This window comes from Petromyzon marinus, unplaced genomic scaffold (genome assembly GCF_048934315.1).
Source record: "Petromyzon marinus isolate PM22_M1 ecotype Great Lakes invasive population unplaced genomic scaffold, UKy_Petmar_22M1.pri1.0 PM_G_Scaffold_24, whole genome shotgun sequence".
Classification (NCBI taxonomy): domain Eukaryota; kingdom Metazoa; phylum Chordata; class Hyperoartia; order Petromyzontiformes; family Petromyzontidae; genus Petromyzon; species Petromyzon marinus.
Window position 1 is genome coordinate 236714 of NW_027422806.1, and position 20506 is coordinate 257219.

At 49.3% G+C, this 20506-nt stretch overlaps 1 protein-coding gene across 1 annotated transcript; it reads right to left on the reverse strand.

Moving 5' to 3' along the window:
- Nucleotides 1–11602: 11602 nt before the first annotated feature.
- On the reverse strand, nucleotides 11603–15112 carry LOC116937268 (beta-1,4-galactosyltransferase galt-1-like). Its single transcript, XM_076060796.1, has 2 exons — nucleotides 14694–15112; nucleotides 11603–13449 (listed from the first exon to the last, which is right to left on the reverse strand). Exon 2 carries the CDS (start codon nucleotides 13363–13365, stop codon nucleotides 11986–11988), a length of 1380 nt encoding a protein of 459 aa, XP_075916911.1. The 5' UTR covers nucleotides 13366–13449; nucleotides 14694–15112; the 3' UTR covers nucleotides 11603–11985.
- Between the last annotated feature and the right edge of the window lie 5394 nt (nucleotides 15113–20506).

A 20506-nucleotide genomic window follows, 5' to 3' on the forward strand; every position in this document is an offset into this window, starting at 1 on the left:
AAACACAAAAGTACCCTTTGACCTGTATCACAAGAACAACGGGTCTCACCTGAGTTCTCTGTACAGGTTACTTCCAAAACACACACACACACACTTTGTCCTAACATCACTTATTCAATGTGTGACCCTCAGACAAAATGTTACATGCACGCGCACAATCAGACACGGTATTCATTCTAAATCATTGACGGGCATTTTAACAACATTGAATTACTGCAGCGAAATTGACTGCATCACGTTACATCGTATTAACAAGAAGCTTTTAAAAAAAGTTGCACAGTCTGCTTCACAGTGTAAAACATACTATTGTGTTATTCAAAACGAGTAGGCCATTGCATGCTGGCATCTGAGTGAAAATTTAGCAAATTCTAAACATTACCTACAAACTACACAACTGAGATGACGCATCAATCATCGCCCCCTACTGACAGGCTCTTGTCCACATGCAGGCCGGTGCAGGGCCACCACCTTGTACCACACAGGGGCAGCTGCTACTTGGGGATGCTCTTCGAGTGTTTCAGACGAGGTACGACACAAAACTCCGAGTTGCCGAGGCGATAAAGCTCTTACCCTGCAGGTTGAACCAAGGAACTGAGTGTCCATCTTCACGTTCTTGTCATTAAAGGCCTGTGACAAAGGTGCATCTATTGGAGCGACATCATCTCAAGCTTACACATCTACCGGGTCTCCACTTGACTTTGTATTGTCTAGGAAGTCCACCCACACCTCCACTTCCACAAACTGCTGGGAGTTGCCTCGCTCTGCCTCACAGAATTCACCTCCTGCTTCACGTTGCCTCCATCGATATGAAGATCCCATTTTGGAGTTGAATCTTCATCTTCACATTTTACCTTCACTTCTTCGCTCTTCACCATCACCTCTTCACATTTCACCTCGATACCTTTAAGTGTCAAAGCTGGGATTTTCCTCCGATTCTTGTTTCATGAGGGATGGGCTCATTGCGGCACTTTGACTTTCACAAGCTGATTTCAGACTCCACTCCTTGCAGATCTTCCGATGCTTCTGTGTTCTCTGGTGTACTTGAAGATTTGATGAAGTTGCAAACATCTGCCTGCACAGAGTACACTTGAAGGGTTTCTCTCCCGTGTGTGTTCTCTGGTGTACTATAAGAGCAGCTGACTGTGCAAACGCCTTCCCGCACACACTGCACTTGAAGGGTTTCTCTCCCGTGTGTGTTCTCTGGTGTGTTACAAGAGCAACCGACTGCGAAAATGCCTTCACACACACACTGCACTTGAAGGGTTTCTCTCCCGTGTGAGTTCTCTGGTGTGTTACAAGAGCAGATGACTGTGAAAATGCCTTCACACACACACTGCACTTGAAGGGTTTATCTCCCGTGTGTGTTCTCTGGTGTGTTACAAGAGCAGATGACTGTGAAAATGCCTTCACACACACACTGCACTTGAAAGGTTTCTCTCCCGTGTGTGTTCTCTGGTGCATTTTAAGAGCAGATGGCCGTGCAAATGCCTTGACACACACACTGCACTTGAAGTGTTTCTCTCCCGTGCGAGTTCTCTGGTGCTGTGTCAAATTTCCAGCCCAATCCGTGCTGTATGCACACCGGTCGCATTGTTGACTTGTCGTACAGAGCTGCGCCGACTGCCTTTGCTCCATCAGAACAGCGTCAGCTGCAGACTGAAAAAAATAATATCCACACCATCAACACGTCACTATCGATGCACAGAGGAATGCATATATGCACAGTAACACGTGACTTACACGTCTATACTCATTCATATATTCATGATGTAGTGAAAAAGTGTCCCAAATGCATCACACGGGCTGTGATGGCACACAATGAGAGGGCAAATGGTTATAAACATGCCTGGAAGACCTCGTATCTTCAAAATGAATGTTAACTCAAAACTCCAAGCACACAATTTCAGCTGTCTGGCTACAAAAGGAATATTTATGAGAGCTAAATTCAGCTGACAAAGCAAAGGGTGTTGAAAACAATACTATTTGTGTTATGCAGAAATTCGTAAATTAATGTCAATCGCAACTTAGAGGTGTGAATCCAGGCTCAGATGTCCTTGAATGCTGGGATGAACAGTTCCGATTTCAGCTGCATGTGTGTGCTGTGTTAACTTCCTGTTTCCATTCTTATAAAGAGTTCCAGAGGAAAACAAAAGTAAACTATTGTTACGCTATAACCTCCGTGTTCAACAGAGTTAACAGACGTTACTGCAAACACAAACTGTACACTGTCACTGGGTAAACAGGCGGTGGCGTGTCTAGAATCATGCCTGGCCACCTTCATCTGCTTGGCATGAATGCTTCCTCACTCCACCAAGTAATTAATTGAGGATCAATGAACATAGCCGAGGCTAACTGGAGTTTACGTGTCTCTCTCCGTGGTGAGATGTTAACTACCTCACCTGGTGCACAGGAAGTCGTGGGTTCGATTCCGACCCTGACGCCTGCTGTATATTTGGAGTTTGCGCGTCACTCCGTTTAGCGTCTTTGACCGATAGACATTGACACACGTATTCTTGTTTCTTTCAGTAAAGTTACGTAGATAGAAAATAACAATAACAGATAATACAATTACATTAAATAAAGACCACTTGTGTTGCGATCAAAACGTGAGTTTTTTTGCTTTATTTACAATTTATTCTTATTTATTTCTATTTTATTTTCTATCTACGTGACTTTACCGAAATAACCAAGAATATTAATTCCTGCAGTCACCAAAGTTTTAAGTCAAAACATTCACACACGTTGACAAAGCCTCACCTTGTGTTGTTGTGGGCAGGTTGCTTCTGATAACAAGAGCGGTATAGCAGCTCAAGCGGGCTTGGCCTGCTAACAAAATAAAATAAAAACTGCGTGAATATTTACAATAAAACAAAGTTACAAAGTGGCGAGCCGGGTGAAGACAAATTAAATTTAAGCGAGATAATTAAAGTGAATGCAATCAGGCGAGGGCAGGAGGCAAGGCCCCGCGTGGCTAGGCCCCGCGTTGTAAAGTTCCAACCTGGACATCGATTCCCATGCTCGCTGCTACTCAACTGACATCCCTACGAGAGAGAGCGAGGCTCTACCTTGGTAAACAACAACAACCACCACCACCACAACGACCACCACCACCACAACGATGAGAATTTCTCACCTCGGATTTCAGTGCAAGCGCGCACAGGGCAGCTTCCTGTTGCCTAGCGACAGCAGGAAGTAGTATGACGTCACTTCCCTCCCAAGAGCGGCTCTGTACCTGAATAAATTATGTTAATGAGGCCGGCCCATATGTGGAGGGATGGGGGCGTGGGCGCTGAACCCGTCGCAATAAACTCGAGACGGCTTTAACGGTCACATTATGTTAATGAGCCGCCAGTCACTGGGCGTAGCTTTGCCCAAATAAGGATTGCCACTGGAAAGATATCTGCAGTGACACTGGCGGAGGTGACGTCACGTTCAAGAGCACGGTGGAATACCTTGGTGACATGACGTCACTAGCGAGGTACACCTCACCCTGGCGTTTCACGCCGATGAGGTATGCAGAGTGGTGACGTCACAGAGTTGGAGTTTAAGCTGATTTAGATTAATTTTCCATTGCTCCCTCCCTTTGGTGTGTGAGCTCAGCAACAACGTGGACATTATTATGTATACACTGTGTGTGTGTACATATATACACTGTGTGGACATACACTGTGTATACACTGTGTGCGTGTACACTGTGTGTGTGTACACTATGTGTATACACTGTGTGTCACTGTGTGTCGCTCTGTGTCACTGTGTCACTGTGCCTGGCACAAGCGTCGTGGTGACGTCACCGCCACTTAGTGGCGAATTGCGGTTGTTGTTGTGTCACTGTGTCACTGTGTGTACACTGCGTGTGTACACTGTGTACACATACAGTGTGTGTACACTGCGTGTGCACACTATGTGTCACTGTGTGTATATACACTGTGTGTGTACCGTGTGTGTACACTGTGTATACACTGTATGTGTGTACACTGTGTGTGTACAGTGTATACCCTGTGTATGTGTACAGTGTATACACTGTGTGCGTGTACAATGTGTGTGTACACTGTGTGTGTGTACACTGTGTATACACTGTGTGTGTGTACGCTATGCGTGTATACACTGTGTGTGTGTACACTGTGTGCATGTGTACACTGTGTGTACACTGTGTGTGTAAACTGTGTGTCCGAACCCCCGGCAAAGGCCATCTACTTAATGACGAGAGAAAATTCACACGAAATGTCCTTTTCAATGAAGTCTTCCAGATGTAAATTGATACAAGCTTTTAATGAAAAAATAAAATCATCTAATTCATAACACAACACAATTCAAAGATGTTTCATTTTAAAACTTCAAAACGGAGCATGGGGTACTTGTGTGAATGTGTCCTTCGTGTGCAAATGTTGTGACTTTCCTGGCCTGAAGGCCGTCAATGTGTTGGACCATTATTGGTGCACAGCCTCTCAACAACAGCAGTGGGGTTTGCTTCAACCGATAGGTAACGAACATCCAGACGTCAATTAGCAAGGAGCATTTCTAGTCCTAGTTAGACAAAATCTACGTTAACACGTAAGACAAAACTACAATTCGTGTTTTAGAGAATGTACCTCCTCCTATACGTGTAACTTTCAAGTGGTATGCCTTGTAACTGATGAATGATCCGAGCGTGCTCCCTATTTCAAAGACGATGAGTTGCTCCAGAGGCAGACGCTTCGTGAAACACAAAAGTACCCTTTGACCTGTATCACAAGAACAACTGGTCTCACCTGAGTTCTCTGTACAGGTTACTTCCAAACACACACACACACACTTTGTCCTAACATCACTTGTTCAATGTGTGACCCTCAGATAATGTTACATGCACAATCAGACAAGTATTCATTATAAATCATTGACGGGCATATCAGCAACATTGAATTACTGCAGCGAAATCGACTGCATCACGTTACATCGTATTAACAAGAAGTTATTTTACAAATACGCACCGTCTGCTTAACAGTGTATGTACAACGTACTATTGTTGCGTCATTCAAAACGAGTAGGCCGTTGCATGCTGGCGTCTGGGTCAAAATGTAGCAAATTTAAAACATCACACTACAAATAACAGATCACGGCGTTTCGATGGCAACACAAGCAATCGTCATCAGGTGGGACAAGCACAGCAGCAATAAGAAGAAACTGCTGGAGTAGGCGCCTACTACTTCAGCAGTTTCTCTTGCTGTGGTTGTCCCACCTGATGACGATTGCTTGTGTTGTGATCTAAACGCCGTGATCTGTTATGTTTCTACCCACGTGGTGACTTTACCGAAATAACTCAAGAGTGTGGATTCCTGCAGTCACGAAAGCTTCGAATGAAGATTGCCTACAAACTACACAACTGAGATGACGCATCAATCATCGCCCCCTACTGACAGGCTCTTGTCCACATGCAGGCTGGTGCAGGGCCACCACCTTGTGCACAGTCATCCGATCTTGTAAAACACCAGAGAACACACACAGGAGAGAAACCCTGCTACTTGGGGATGCTCTTCGAGTGTTTCAGACGAGGTACGACACAAAACTCCGAGTTGCTGAGGGAATTAACCAAGCACCATGTAAAATCAATTATTATGATAACATAGTGAATGCTTGGGAGCTTATTGGCTCTTGTTCCTGGTTAGAGATCTACCCAACCCACGGGCCCACAAAGTGTTCAACTTCACGTTCCTGTCATTAAAGGCCTGTGACAAAGGTGCATCTATTGTAGCGACATCGTCTCAAGCTTACACATCTACCGGGTCTCCACTTGACTTTGTATTGTCTAGAAGCAAGTCCACCCACACCTCCACTTCCACAAACTGCTGGGAGTTGCCTCGCTCTGCCTCAGTCAGAATTCTCCTCCTGCTTCACGTTGCCTTCATCAATGTGAAGGTCCCATTCTGGAAATGAATCTTCATCTTCACATTTCACCATCACCTCTTCATATTTCACCTTTATACCTTTAAAAGTGTCCAAGCTGGGATTTTCTTCCGGTTCGTGTTTCATGAGGGATGGGCTCATTGCGGCACTTTGACTTTCACAAGCTGATTTCAGACTCCGACTTTGCTCCTTGTGATTCTTTTGTGTTCTCTGGTGTCTTCGAAGATTTGATGAATCTGCAAACGGCTTCCTGCACAGAGCACACTTGAAGGGTTTCTCTCCTGTGTGTGTTCTCTGGTGTTTTACAAGATCGGATGACTGTGCAAATGCCTTCACGCACACACTGCACTTGAAGGGTTTCTCTCCCGTGTGTGTCCTTTGGTGTACTTTAAGCTTTGGTGAAACTGTAAACGCCTTCCCGCACAGAGTGCACCTGAAGGGTTTCTCTCCCGTGTGTGTTCTCTGGTGTTACAAGAATATATGAATCTGAAAACGCCTTGCCGCACAGAGTTTTCCCGGTGCCAGGAGATTGGCCGACCCCCCACAGGACAGGTTACACTGCGGTGCCCCTAAATTGGCTGAAGATTTTATGGGCGCAGAAGGGAAAGGTTCACTGGACCAACCGCGATGAGTTACTCACGACCTTGGGATAGGCGGAGTGTGGAGTAATTGGCCAGAAGAGCAGACCAGTGGGTTAGAATTAATGAGCACGGGAGGACAATGGGTGAGCGGCAGCAGACCCCGTGGCCCTCCATTTAGACGGCGCAGGTTAAGCGCGCGATTGGCCGCGCGGTACAATTCCACCCTGGGCCTTTTAAGTTTAGAGAATGAAGGTGGGAGCCCCGGGACGATTGGGGCAGTTGTCTTCAACCTCCGGGCAATCCAGACCCACTGCCTGCCGTCCTGCCTCCTCGAGCCGCTCGCAGCGTCCATGTGATGCCAGCGAGTGCTGCTATGAGGCAGCGATTGGCAAGGGTTTCGCTTGTCCGTCTCCCTCTGACTCTCATAGCGTCCGTGCGATGCCGTGAGAACAGCTACGAGGTACATGGTAGGACGTTTGTGTAACTGGGGTCATAGGCAGAGTTAGGCTAGGCTCTCCTCACGAAATATTCCCCCTCCAGGTAGCGGGTTTTTGTGCCGTTAATAAACTTTAGTTCATTTCTGTGTGTGTGGGTAGAGCCTCGGCGTGGAGTCTGTGATTTTTGTGGGGAGACGGTGTGCATGAGAGGGTGTGTGCGGGGCTGCAGGGTTTCGGTGTGGGGCCCACTTGCTGGCACTCGCGCGCACTTACACAGCGTGTGCATAGTAAAAACAGCCTTAGCGGCGAGGCGTGCACCCAGAGTCCTGCCGCAGCCATCCCTTTTTCGTTATCATTAGCATTGGTACACAGCGGATTAGGGCCTCGCCACGGTACATTCCAAATCCACTCACTCACATGCTCACTCACCCTCATGCAGAACAAGGGGAGTACATTCCAACTCCACTCACACGCTCACTCACCCTCATGCAGAACAAGGAGAGTACATTCCAACTCCACTCACTCACACGCTCACTCACCCTCATGCAGAACAAGGGGAGTACATTCCAACTCCACTCACTCACACGCTCACTCACCCTCATGCAGAACAAGGGGAGTACATTCCAACTCCACTCACACGCTCACTCACCCTCATGCAGAACAAGGAGAGTACATTCCAACTCCACTCACTCACACGCTCACTCACCCTCATGCAGAACAAGGGGAGTACATTCCAACTCCACTCACTCACACGCTCACTCACCCTCATGCAGAACAAGGGGAGTACATTCCAACTCCACTCACTCACACGCTCACTCACCCTCATGCAGAACAAGGGGAGTACATTCCAACTCCACTCACTCACACGCTCACTCACCCTCATGCAGAACAAGGGGAGTACATTCCTACTCCACTCACTCACATGCTCACTCACCCTCATGCAGAACAAGGGGAGTACATTCCAACTCCACTCACTCACACGCTCACTCACCCTCATGCAGAACAAGGGGAGTACATTCCAACTCCACTCACATGCTCACTCACCCTGATGCAGAACAAGGGGAGTACATTCTAACTCCACTCACATGCTTACTCACCCTCATGCAGAACAAGGGGAGTACATTCCTACTCCACTTACTCACCCTCATGCAGAACAAGGGGAGTACATTCCAACTCCACTCACTCACACGCTCACTCACCCTCATGCAGAACAAGGGGAGTACATGCCAACCCCACCCAAAAAAGTACACGAGTCTGGAATCGATCCCAGACACATTCTGGTGCACCACTCTGCCCCCCAATAGAGCGTGATTCAATTATTTCTGTCAATATGTAGCGTTGACTTCGGATGCACCTCATGTAACTCCTGAACCCCGTTAAATTGGTTGTGTTGGATTGTTGCAGCCAACTCTCTGGGAACCAGTTCCTTCAACAAAGTGCGGGCTTGCGTGTGGCGGTCTGAGTGTCTGGAGGCAACTGGAATTGGACTCTGCGATGCCTGTAATGTGAAGGTTTCTGGTCTTTTTCACAAATGTCCAGCAGGGGCGGATCAAGTTACAACAAGCAATACAATTTTGTTAGGAGTACAAAATAGAAAAAAAGTAATGCAAGTCACTAAAAATGTACGACTATAAATATAGTATCTAAGTACAAATTAAATGAGTACATACATGCCTGCCGATGTATCAATACCGAACGCAAGCTAGGGCAAGGCAGTAAAACACCAACAAAACAGTCCCAGACCACACCAAGACAACACGCAGTCATTTAATTAAATGTTCTGATCTGTGTTCTGACTTTAATGCTTCCTAACTTGTATTCTCCTGCAAGAGATGATGACATTCTAACTTGCAACGTTCATCAGCTAGCTGAGACCAGGCCAATGTGGCTTTGAATGGTGTCCTAGATGGACACCCACCACCGGAGTGGAAAATCTTACAGATGACAAGCATATGGTCAACGGGCAGATCACCTCAACGGTAGGTCCTGGTGTCAAGGACATGGGCTTGCATTCGGTGTTCTGTTACTATATAGTCCAGCAGATGTCCCTGCTTGGACCCAGTGTGCATCCATGATGCTGTGTGGATGCGCCGATGCCGGAACAGCGTGTTGGTAAGCCCAGAGTGCCGCATAGAAGTCTAGCAGCCTCCTACCGTTGTTATTGAGCTGTTCTGGCCGATGCCTTCCAATCACTTTGGCCCAGATGCCAGTGTCATGACCCACTCAGGCATTAAAGTCACCCGACAGGATGACTCCATCCCAAGGGGCGACTTTAGCTAGTACTTGTGACAGGTCATAGAAGGCATCTGACTCACCGGCCTTGCCTCCATCCCTCCACTGGTGTTAATAGTCGGTGGAGGCGTAAGCAACCACCCTTACCATTCCTCGTGTTTTGTTTATGGGAAGGCCAGACCATAGAAGCCTGGGACTTACAGTTTCCTAAACCTCAGCGCCATGCTCCCACACCTGTTGTATATATGCCTCTTCCAAAAAAATGTTAGTGTAATATTGTCTATTTTTATATCATGGCTCCTTGGAGACAAATATGCGTTCCCTGCATGCTGAAGCTTGGGAAAACCAGATGACGAAGCCAAAACAGCACTATAATGAGAAACGGGTAAACATAATACAAGAGACATTGATCAGATGGGCATGATGAGAATAACCAGAGCTGAGGAAGGCCTTAAAGCCGTCGAATATTTCGCTTCTCAGGAATAAACCTAACTCATGTAGCAAAAGGTGAAACGTTAATGAAAGGCCATAAAGGAATAACTCTTCCATGGGCAAGAAGTGACTCAGGGAATTTCTGAGAGAGCAAGGGAGGACCCATGGCAAAACACCATAAACTCACTGCACCCGAAGGCAAACAGAGGACAAAGAGACGAGAATGTCCCTTGCTGTTTCACTCTCTGAATTAACAAACCCGAGTGCCTGGAAAGTTGAAACGTAAAATTGCCAACCGCTGCATGTGAATATTGTTAAACGTCACGATTTTAAATGTTAACTTTTGTGAACGGATACATTGTTACATGACAATACAGAAGGTTTTGACTACTAGTTGCATGTTTTATTAACATCCACTTATCAATATGTAATCAGCGTCTCCGACATGGGTTAAACTTCAGTTGTATTTATTCTCAAGTTGCAGTACAGCACGTGTCTCCCTGCGCAGCTGGCTTCTCTCTTGCTCCCGGGACGGCGGCGCACGCTTTGCCTCCCGCCGCCGTGGCACTCACTCTTTCTCCGCCTCGCCGCTGGCTGACGGCGTGTCGGAGAGAGGGGAGGCTCAGCTGGTGGAGCCCGCCACGTGGCCGATGGGTGGTAGCGCAGGTGGTGACGACGTTCGGACCCGGGCTCTTCACACACCGACGACCCAGAGTCCTCTGCTGCTTCTGCTTATATCCCTCTCGGCGGTGCTAAGCTCTGCCTCTAGCCACGCCCCTCTCGGAACATTCTAGAGGGCTCTCGAGGCTTCCCGCTAGCTCTACCCATTTACCTTTCACCCAGATGGGATCCCCCTTACTGATTGGATGTGAGACAACATAGCACGTGTCTGCAATAACCCCCCGGTCGTCCTGTAGGTGGCGCACTCTCGTTACAAATACATAAGTGCCATGATATCTGGGTTAAGCATATAAACTTGTTAACGATTTATGGAAGTTTTGTATTGAAGTATTCTACCGAAGGATCATCCCTAAGATAAACACGTACAAATTACATATATTCTCCACTCTCACTCACTCTTCTCCTCACCCTCCTCCTGTCACTCACCCTTCTCCTCACGCTCACTCACTCTTCTCCTGTCACTCTTCTCCTGCCACTCACCCTTCTCCTCACTCTCACCATTCTCACTGTCACCCTTCTCCTCACTCACCCTTCTCACTCTCACCCTTCTCCTCACTCTCACTCACCTTCTCCTCACTCTCACTCACCCTTCTCCTGTCACTCACATGTCTCCTCACCCATCTCCCTCGGGGCAGCAGCGGCCCGAGCACGGCTCTGCCTCAGGGCAGCATCGGGGGGCGTACATGTTTGGGAGGGGCTCATCTCTGCTTGGATGGTTGCTCGCGGTCACGTGACACACTTAAACCAATCCGGGGGCATACATGTTTGGGGGGGGCGCACCTCTGGTTGGCTGTTTGCTCGGGGTCACGTGACGCACTTAAACCAATCCGGAGGCGTTAATCACAGTCACAGAATGACAGAAGGACAGATCTGTGATATTATATATGTAGATAAAGAATAGTAATAGCATTTTGCTGTATATGTTTAAAACTGGTTTGCAAGATTGATAGTACGTGATAATGATGATTTCTGCTGAATAATCCATCGTGAAACTATCTAATGCAACAATTCAGAAATGTCAACTCCATGTATTGTTTAGGAATACATTAACACGGCTTTATAATTTAAAATTAGCTGTATGTATCAACAGCTGGTGTTGTTACATATTCAAATATACAACTATATACATTTGGATGTATAAATATATTCCTACTGAATCTATTGTAATGTTTAATGTGAGTCTTTACTAGCTCATTTGGCCCAAAACACTCAAATTATCACTCAAATTCAAAGTTTAATATCGTATGTGCATTTTTTTTATCACCACAGGATTTACTTTTTAAAATCCTGACACTCTGGGATTTGACTATCCTCCGTGGACATGAGTCGTGAAAACAATAAGCTCATTAGAGACTGGTAGAACATGCACACTGAACATTTATTTAAATAAATTTGTGCCACATTTTAAATGTTTTAACCTGAAAACATTTCGAGTGGTACTCCCAAAAGCAATAGAAATAATTAGGATTGGTTTAAAATAAACCAATGTTAACTTCCCTAGCTTCCATAAGACATACCAATACAAACCCTATTGTGCCCTGGTGGATTAAAATGCAGAAAAAAATTAAGATAACAAATTTTAACTGTAAACGCAATCATAGGATTAGCAAATAAATGTCCCATACATTGACAACATTCACAACCGGAAAACTCACAAACACCGGTGTTTAACTCAAATTGCAAGACCGCAAAAAACGCACGATGACGATCAACGCCACCGCCGCCACCGCCGCCCGTTGTGCCTACTCATTCCAGAAGACCCTGTTGAGGACCTTGTTGACATTTCTGATCAGAGTGGCATTGTATCTCCACAGCGTGAGGTCCACGGCCAGCGAGTCGAGCGGCAAGTCGGGCTGCTCGGGCGATCGGTAGTGGTGCATGATCGCGATGTCTCCAGGCACCATCTGCGAGATGCCCAGCGCGTTGAGCGTACTGTGCACCGACGTCTGCAGCACCGCGCGTGGGTTCAGGATCATCTTGGTCGGGTTGAAGACCTCCGGCAGGTTTGGCTCCCGTCTAATGTGGCGCATGATGTTGACGCCCGGGATGGCGTTCCAAGCCTGGAACTTCGACCCAAACTCTTCCGATACCGTGTAGGGAAACACGTGGTTTTCGAATGTGTAAATGTCGGCGCCGTACTTGTCGTTCAAGTACCGCATGAGGTCCTTCCAGTTTGTGTGCTTCAAAGGGATGATCACTTCGTCGATGTCCGTGAGGACCAGGTAGCGCGTGCTGTACATGTGCCGATACACGCAGTCGTTCAGCGCCGCTATCTGGCCATAGTAGTGCAGCTCGCCTGGGTGCTCGGGGTAGTGCCACCCTCTGGACACCCGCACGTAGTCCGTGATGGGCCACTGAACGACCTCGACGAGGCCGGCCTTGATGTAGTAGAGGAGCACTTTGTTCAGCTCAGAGCTGCAGCTTGTGTTGTACACCGTCACGCGGCCCGCACCCAAGATGCGGTACATTTCGATCGCCTGCACGAACTGCAGGACGTTTCCGTAGTTCCCGAAGAGCGTGGAGATGCAGACGCTGAATTCCTGTGTGATGGTGGGGGGCATGTAGAGCCGATTTCGCACGGGCATGAAGACCCACTCGGCCTCTTCCTCGTCCGGTATTGTGCGCATGCGCTGGACGGACACGTGTCCCGGCTCGCAGTCCAGCGGCTCCGTGCACAGGAAGTCGGCCGTGCCGTACGGGAAGTCAAAGTGATCCGAGTGGACGTAGGCGCTGGCGGTGACCGTCAGGATCTCCGAGTGCCCTCGGCAGCAGAAGTGGCAGGAGAGCACGTCCGGCTCATACCGGTTGGCGATGCCGATGATGCGTGTGCTCTGACTGGCCTCGCGCTGGTCGTGGTACGCCGACACCAAGAATATCTTGGTGTCGCGCACGCGCATCATTGACGTGTTCTGCAGCGCTCCCCGTTGCCCGCACAGCGTCACGTGGTTGATCTTATCGGAAGCAGACCCCGGCTTTGGCCTGAAGACGGACGAGTTGCCGAGTGCGTCGAGGTCGCGAACGAGGAAACCCTTCCAGCTGTACATGTACCAGACGCTCAGCAGCAATGAGACGCTGAGCAGCAGCAGCGAGAGGAACAGGACCGGGAGGCGTAGCTTCATCATCCTTCGAGGCGTGCAAGGAGACAAGACGTCTGGATCAAATCTCTAGACCGCCGTCTCGGGACGAAAAGTCTGATATCGCTCGGCCTGTGATTACATTTACGTAAAAACACACACACACAGAGCTTCGCGTTAAAAATGCACAACACTTTACACAATTCCATTTCAGGTAAACCTCACAGAAAAACAAAAGCTCTCCAAAATCAAAAGACTGTATTGGCTTCAGGGCGGATATGTACAGGTACAACTCTCTGCAAGTGAATGCAATATTTGACGCTTGTGTTGCGCCCGAAACGTCATGATTTAATTTAGTTGTTTTTATTTTTGTTTTATTTTATTTTTACATACGTGACTTTACCGAAAGAACCAAAGAGTAACCATACGATAACCTGGATATAAGCATGCGTTAAATGTATTACTAAACAATACGCTCCCAGCAGCACTGAGCCTGCAGCTGTCAGAACGGTGAAATTGTTTTTTATTTATCTCAATTTCAACAGATGATCTAAATAGTCGTGGCCAATAATAATTCGTTTTACGCAAACGTCAACATATTTCTTTGGTGTTATTTTAGTCTTAATACTGGCCAATACTAATTATAAAATCTATTGAAATTGAGAGAAATACAAAATATTGTCAACCAATTACACAGCCACCACCACAACCAGAGCCGCAATCACCACCACCACAGCCACCACCACCACAACCACCACAACCAGAGCCACCACCACCACAGCCACCACCACAGCCACCACAACCACCACCACCACAGCCACCACCACCACAACCACAGCCACCACCACCACCACAGCCACCACAACTACCACAGCCACCACCACAGCCACCACCACAACCACCACCACCACAGCCACCAACACAGCCACCACAACCAACACCACAGCTACCACCACCACAACCAGAGCCACAACCACCACCACCACCACCACAGCCACCACAACCACCACCACAACCAGAGCCACAACCACCACCACAGCCACCACCACCGCAACCACCACCATAGCCTCCACAACCACCACCACTACAACCACCACCACAACCACCACCACAGCCACCACCACAGCCACCACAACCACCACCATAGCCACCACAACCACTACAACCACCACTACCACAACCACCACCATAGCCACCACAACCACCACCACAACCACTACAACCACCACCACAACCACCACCATAGCCACCACAACCACTACAACCACCACAACCACCACCATAGCCACCACAACCAGCACCACAACCACTACAACCACCACCACAACCACCACCATAGCCACCACTAACACGACCCCAGGCCGCCACCACCGCACCTGCCAGTCGAGGGCGCTGTGCTCCTGCTGCTGTTCCTCTCCGTAGAAGCGCCGCTTCGCGTCGCCCTTCGGCTCGCACGCGAAGCTCAATGCAGCCCGCGGGCACCGGCGGCAGCAGCAGCAGAGGGCAGCAGCAGTAGCAGAGGGCAGCAGTAGCAGAGGGCAGCAGTAGCAACAGAGGGCAGCAGTACAGAGGGCAGCAGCAGCAGAGGGCAGCAGCAGTAGCAGCAGCAGAGGGCAGCAGCAGCAGAGGGCAGCAGCAACAGAGGGCAGCAGCAGTAGCAGAGGGCAGCAGCAGCAGAGGGAAGGGCCGCACCCGATTCAAGAGCTGAATGGCTCACAGGGTTATACCAAATACATGGAACTGGACTGAGGCCGCGTTGCCGCCAGCACCACGTGCTTCCTGCTGACCTCTGACCTTGCCGCGTGCTTCCTGCCGACCTCTGACCCCGCGCTTGAACCACGACCCCGCCGATCTATGGCTGATTGTGTTACGTTATATAAAACATAAATATACCATATACACTTCGTATTCACAATGTACAGCTAAAGTTGACAGTGTAAATGTATTACAATATTCTTAGTTCTTTGCGGTAAAGTCAGGAAGATAGAAAATAAAAATAATAAAATAACATTTTCGAATAAAAATAATAAATTGAACATTAAAAAAAATCATAGAAGCGATGGTTTCTGCCTGTACATTTTGCGTGCAAACAGTTGCTGAGTAGAGGCCCAACGTGCGAGGCGGCCAGGCACAAACAGCACTCTGATGGGAGCTGTGGTTGATGGGAGTGGAACGCGGTCCTTGATCTGAGCCAGAGTTGTGATTTGTTGCACGTGTGACATTCAAGGCAGGGGTAAGCCTGTGGTCACAATCCTGCCTTGTGCTCAATATGTCAATGAGCCAGCAACAAACAGTGCACTAGAAGATGCAAAAGAGAAGCGTCAACACACTTCCTGCAATAAGCAAGGTAATAAGAACTTAAGAAAAGTGACGAGGGGTATTTTATGTTTATATTTGGTGTTTGCAGTTTCTCCCCGTGGTCCGGATTTCCCTCCGCATTTTTGAAACATGCATTTGGAATATTTGGCTGCTATAAATGTCCACCACACACAACATAAGCACACTTCGCTGAGCTATAATGTGTGGCCAGATTGCTCACTTCTGACAAAAATACCTGCCTGTGTGTAGCTCAGTGGGGCCTTTCCTGGTGAAATGAAAGATAGTTCAGAGTTTAGTTTTAGTTTATTTCAAAGTCGAGCAGTGGGAGGAAAGAAGGAGAGAAAGACTGCAAAAATGGGCTGACTGTGTGAATTGTGGGGCTCAACATAAAAAAAATCGTGTTCATGGTGACAGAACGTCTCGAGAGCGTGTGACCAATTTTCTCAGAATGCACCAGGTCATCAAAACACTCAGAAGCTAAGCAGGTTTGAGCCCGGCTAGTGCATGGATGAGTAACCACCGTGTACAAGAGGACTGGGGCAATGCGGTGTGGTAGGAGAAGGCAGTACAGGAAAGTTCATTGTTGTAGCGTTCTTCTACGCTCCCACTTCATACGCACCCCCATTCTCACCAACCCGCACTGACCGGCGCGATGAAATGTGTTCAAATAACGCACGCGGACCGCTCGGCATGGGGAGGCATTCATCCCGCAGTTGATCGACGTAAAAGAACAGCGGATTAACATGATGGGGGCAGAGAGAGAGAGAGAAGTTGGTGTTGGAAAAAATGTTTCAGAGTAAAGCCAGAAGTGAGCACCACAGTGTGTTGAGGAGCACACTACCTGCCACTGCTGACGTAAACATTCCATTTCTAACCACAGCGGGACCGCCAAGTCCATTAGAGAGATTGCTGAGATTTGCTTTCATAGACGTTCTTCAGCTCCTCAAACGTGACTAAAACAACGGTCTCTTAGAGATGATGCACTGATTCATGTTGAATTATTAACCTCACGATGCATCATCGTGTGTGCGTGCACATGTAAAAATAATATTTGTTTTGGTGAAATCATATACGTATGTTGCATGTCATGGGATCGTGTAACCCTCGAAGCAGCCACTAGTGGCCGATACATTCACCGCAATTTTATATATAAAAGAAGAATGGATTATTTAATCAATTCGCGACCCTGAATTGTGACAATTCATTGAAATTGCCTGGTGAGTTGGGATGGGGGCAGAGGGGGGGGGGGGGTTACACCACGGAACAAATGTTTGCTTTATAACCTTAGGCCTTCACCCAGCAGTGGCTCGATCATAGCTGCTGATGACGGTGTAGTAAATGTGGCTTTGGGAAGTACGACAAGGACTCAACAGTACTGTGGAACTTGTGCTGTGTAAGACGTTACATTCATAATCATTGTAAACATCCTGCATGTGTGTTCCGTGTATACATGGTACTGTGTTTGCGCGCACACATCGTGTACGTGGCGACATGGATACTGTGGAATATTGAGGAGAGTTGTAAATAAAGCGGTGTTCGAAGAAAGACAAAAGTTGTCCGAGTGAAATCGAACACTACATATCTACCTGATACAAATTCACATTGGTCCGGTGGATCTTTGCACCGCTTACCATATATATGCGTAAACATATACAAAGCATTTACAAAAAAATATTGAAGGTACAATTCACGCACGCGTAAATATGCACATGGAAATAAAATGGTCCGCACCTAGAGAATAAAATGTTTCTTGCCAAAATAATCCTGCGGACCCACCCGAAGTGAGACCTGGGCTGGAGGGCCCACCGTGGGCTCCCTGGATGCGCTGAATGGAGCTCTCCTGCGCGTCTCACTTCATTTTGATAAATTCTCGCTCCAAAGGTTTCATTGACTTGCGACGGACGCCTTTTAAGAGACGTACGAAAGGCGTGCCCGTTGTGTAGATCAGGAAGCCGATTCACTGGAGGAGCGGCGCTTGACGTCACCTTGCGGGTGCCCCTTTCTCTGACGCGGGGCCACGCGCCACGCGTTGCCGTGACGTCGATAACACAAACGGCGTGAAATAAGGGAAAACAACAGCAAAGGTGGCAAACAAAATAAACGTTCTGATATTATTTTAATGTGACCATCACTAAGGGATTCGTGTACGACGGTGTTTCACCTTATTAGTTGGCTGTGTCGGGTGGTAGCGGGTTTAACGGTGATAGCAGTGAATAGAGATGAAGCAGTTAGCAGTGGAGAGAGCATAGTGACGGTGATAGCGGAGAGCAGAGGCAAAGAAGTTATCAGTGGAGAGAGCATCGTGACGGTGATAGCGGAGAGCGGAGACGAAGAAGTTAGCGGTGGAGTAAGCGCAGTAATCGTGGGGAGTGGAGAGACAAAGGTGGCGAGCGAGCCGTGGCGACATGGATACTGTGAAGTATTGAGGACACGTGGAGAGTTGTAAATAAAGCGGTGTTCGAAGAAAGACAAAAGTTGTCCGAGTGAAATCGAACACTACAAATATGCACACCCCCCCCCCCCCCACCGTGGATAAGCCTTAATCCGCTGTGCACAGGTGCTAATGCAAGCGGGAAAGGAATGGCTGGGACCAGGCTATGGGGCACGCCTCACCGTTAACGCGAGCACGGCCGCTCCGTGTGCTGCAGTACACGGAGTGCCTCACGCGCTCAAATCACTCGCACGGCGCTGCAGACGCGCGTCTCACACACCGCGCGAAACCCTCGCGTAAACCGTAGCGGGTCGTAGAGATGGCGATCTACGCGCACGGCGGTGGAGTGGATTTAGCGCACCCCGAACCCCACCTTAATCACTCACGCTGCGCTGCAGACGCGCGTCTTCTACACACACACCGCGCGGTACCCCGTGTAACCAGTGGCGGTCGTATAGACGGTAATAGATCTGTAGTGATGGTAGCATCACTACTGCGTACACACGCACACGTGTGACGTCACTATGCGGGGGAGCGTCCCTACCACGCCGGTCTACACACACACATGACGTCATCCCGGCTGGAGGCGGGAATGACGTTAGGGCCGGTTCTGGACTCGGGAGGCCACGAGGGTGGTGTGAGGTCGTGGCCCTCTCTGTGACCCCAGCTGGACACGTGACTGGACCCCAGTGGGGGCCGGGGGCCTAGAGGGCACCTCGGGGGGCATGTGGACAGCAAGTGGGGGGGGGGGGGGCTTCGAGAGGGTTCTCGAAGGGAGGCGTGGCCGGGGCGGAGCCCGGGCACGCCGAGGCCCATATAAGCAGCCTCCTCACGAGGTTCGAGGCTGCCCGTATCAAGAATGAAGATGCATCGTGAAGACGCCAAGAAGAGATCCGTGTGTAGGTCCCAGCCGGCGGACTCTAGGATAGCGGTAGACGTGTAAGTCCCGCCAAGACAGGAGGCTGTACCTCCCTAGGGTATCTGAGAAGTGTGTGTTAGCTAGAGTAAGTCGGTGGTCACCACCCTATGCGTAATGTAAGAGCTAACTGTTGTGTTCATTAATAAATAAGTGTTGCCTCCCAGGAAGTTGTGTGTGCACCTAATTCGAATCCACTACAGATGCGCACCTCACACACCAACCCCGGGCCGACACACTGCAGCCCCGCGCTCGCTCTCTCACGGACCCCGGCCCCGCACGCAGTCGCTCCACTAAAATTCACAGACACCACGCCGAAGTTCGCCCACACGCGCACACAGAAATCGCACCGCACCGATCTTCTGAACTGAAGTTTATTAATGACGCGTCTAAAGAAAACCCTGTGCGGCCCAGTAGTAAATATTCCACGAGCAGCGTGTAGCCTATCCCTATTCAATCCCTGGGTGTACCCCCAAAACTCTACTTCTCAACTCGCAGATGCACTCACGGTGTCGCACGGAAGCTGCGGGAGTCGGAGGGACGATGATCCAAGAGGTCTCCGCCTGGGGTCGAGTCATAGCGGCGCTCGCCAGCGTCCCTCGGACGCCGCGAGCGGCCGGGAATCAGACTGGGGTGGCTGGATGGCTGGAGGAGAACCACCTGAACGTTTTTTCACCTCCCTCCCTTTGACGCCCTGGGAATCCGAAGATCCAGGGTCACGTGGTGTTATCCTGCGCAGACCAATCGAGCGCCTACATTTCGATTTTAAACCGATGTTCCCGCCCTTACCTGGAGCGTGACTTTCCGTTGCGCCTTGACCCATTGTCTACGCACCCCTCCTCCCCACCCGGTCCTCCCCACCCGGTCCTCCCCACCCCGCGGCGTGGCTAGGAACTTCCCTCCCACCTCCACGTCTGCGCTGCCAGCGGAGTGTTCTGCCCTCGAGGCCCCATCTCCCGTGTTGCGTGCGCTTCATTGCGGCCAGCCTGTAAAGCACTATGCGCCCCTGCGACTTTTTAAAGCTGATTTTAGGGGGGGCCGCCGTGTAATCCGGCCTGGGGGGGGGGGGGGGTCAGCCAATCTCCTGGCAACGGGAAACCGGGGGACATCCCTGCTAGGGGCCCTTCGGATGAAAGCCCGTGGGCCAGGCACCCCCCTTCGAGACCCTACGTGAGTGTGTGTGTGTTTAGTGGGAGTGTGCGTACGTTCGTGTGGAGGGGTGCGAGGGGATGGTGGCGCCGGCGGAGTTGCTCCGTTGCTGTGGCACCACAGTATCTATGGAATCGATAGTCATATCTATTGACTATAGTATTATCAGCTGACTATAGCAGTGTCTGCTTACTCTATAACAGTATTTAATTACTCTAAAGTAGCATCTACTCTGCAGCAGTATCTACCGACTCAACAGTAGTATATACCGACTCTATTGCAGTTAACTTCTTACTCAGAGTACCGTGGTGAGGCCTAGTCTCGTGCAGAGCCCCCGGCCTCGCCTAGATTGCCCAGCCGGCCGAGGTGGCACC

Excerpts from the sequence above, each read along its gene's own strand:
- LOC116937268 (XM_076060796.1), bottom strand. The coding sequence starts at position 13,365 with ATGATGAAGCTACGCCTCCCGGTCCTGTTCCTCTCGCTGCTGCTGCTC.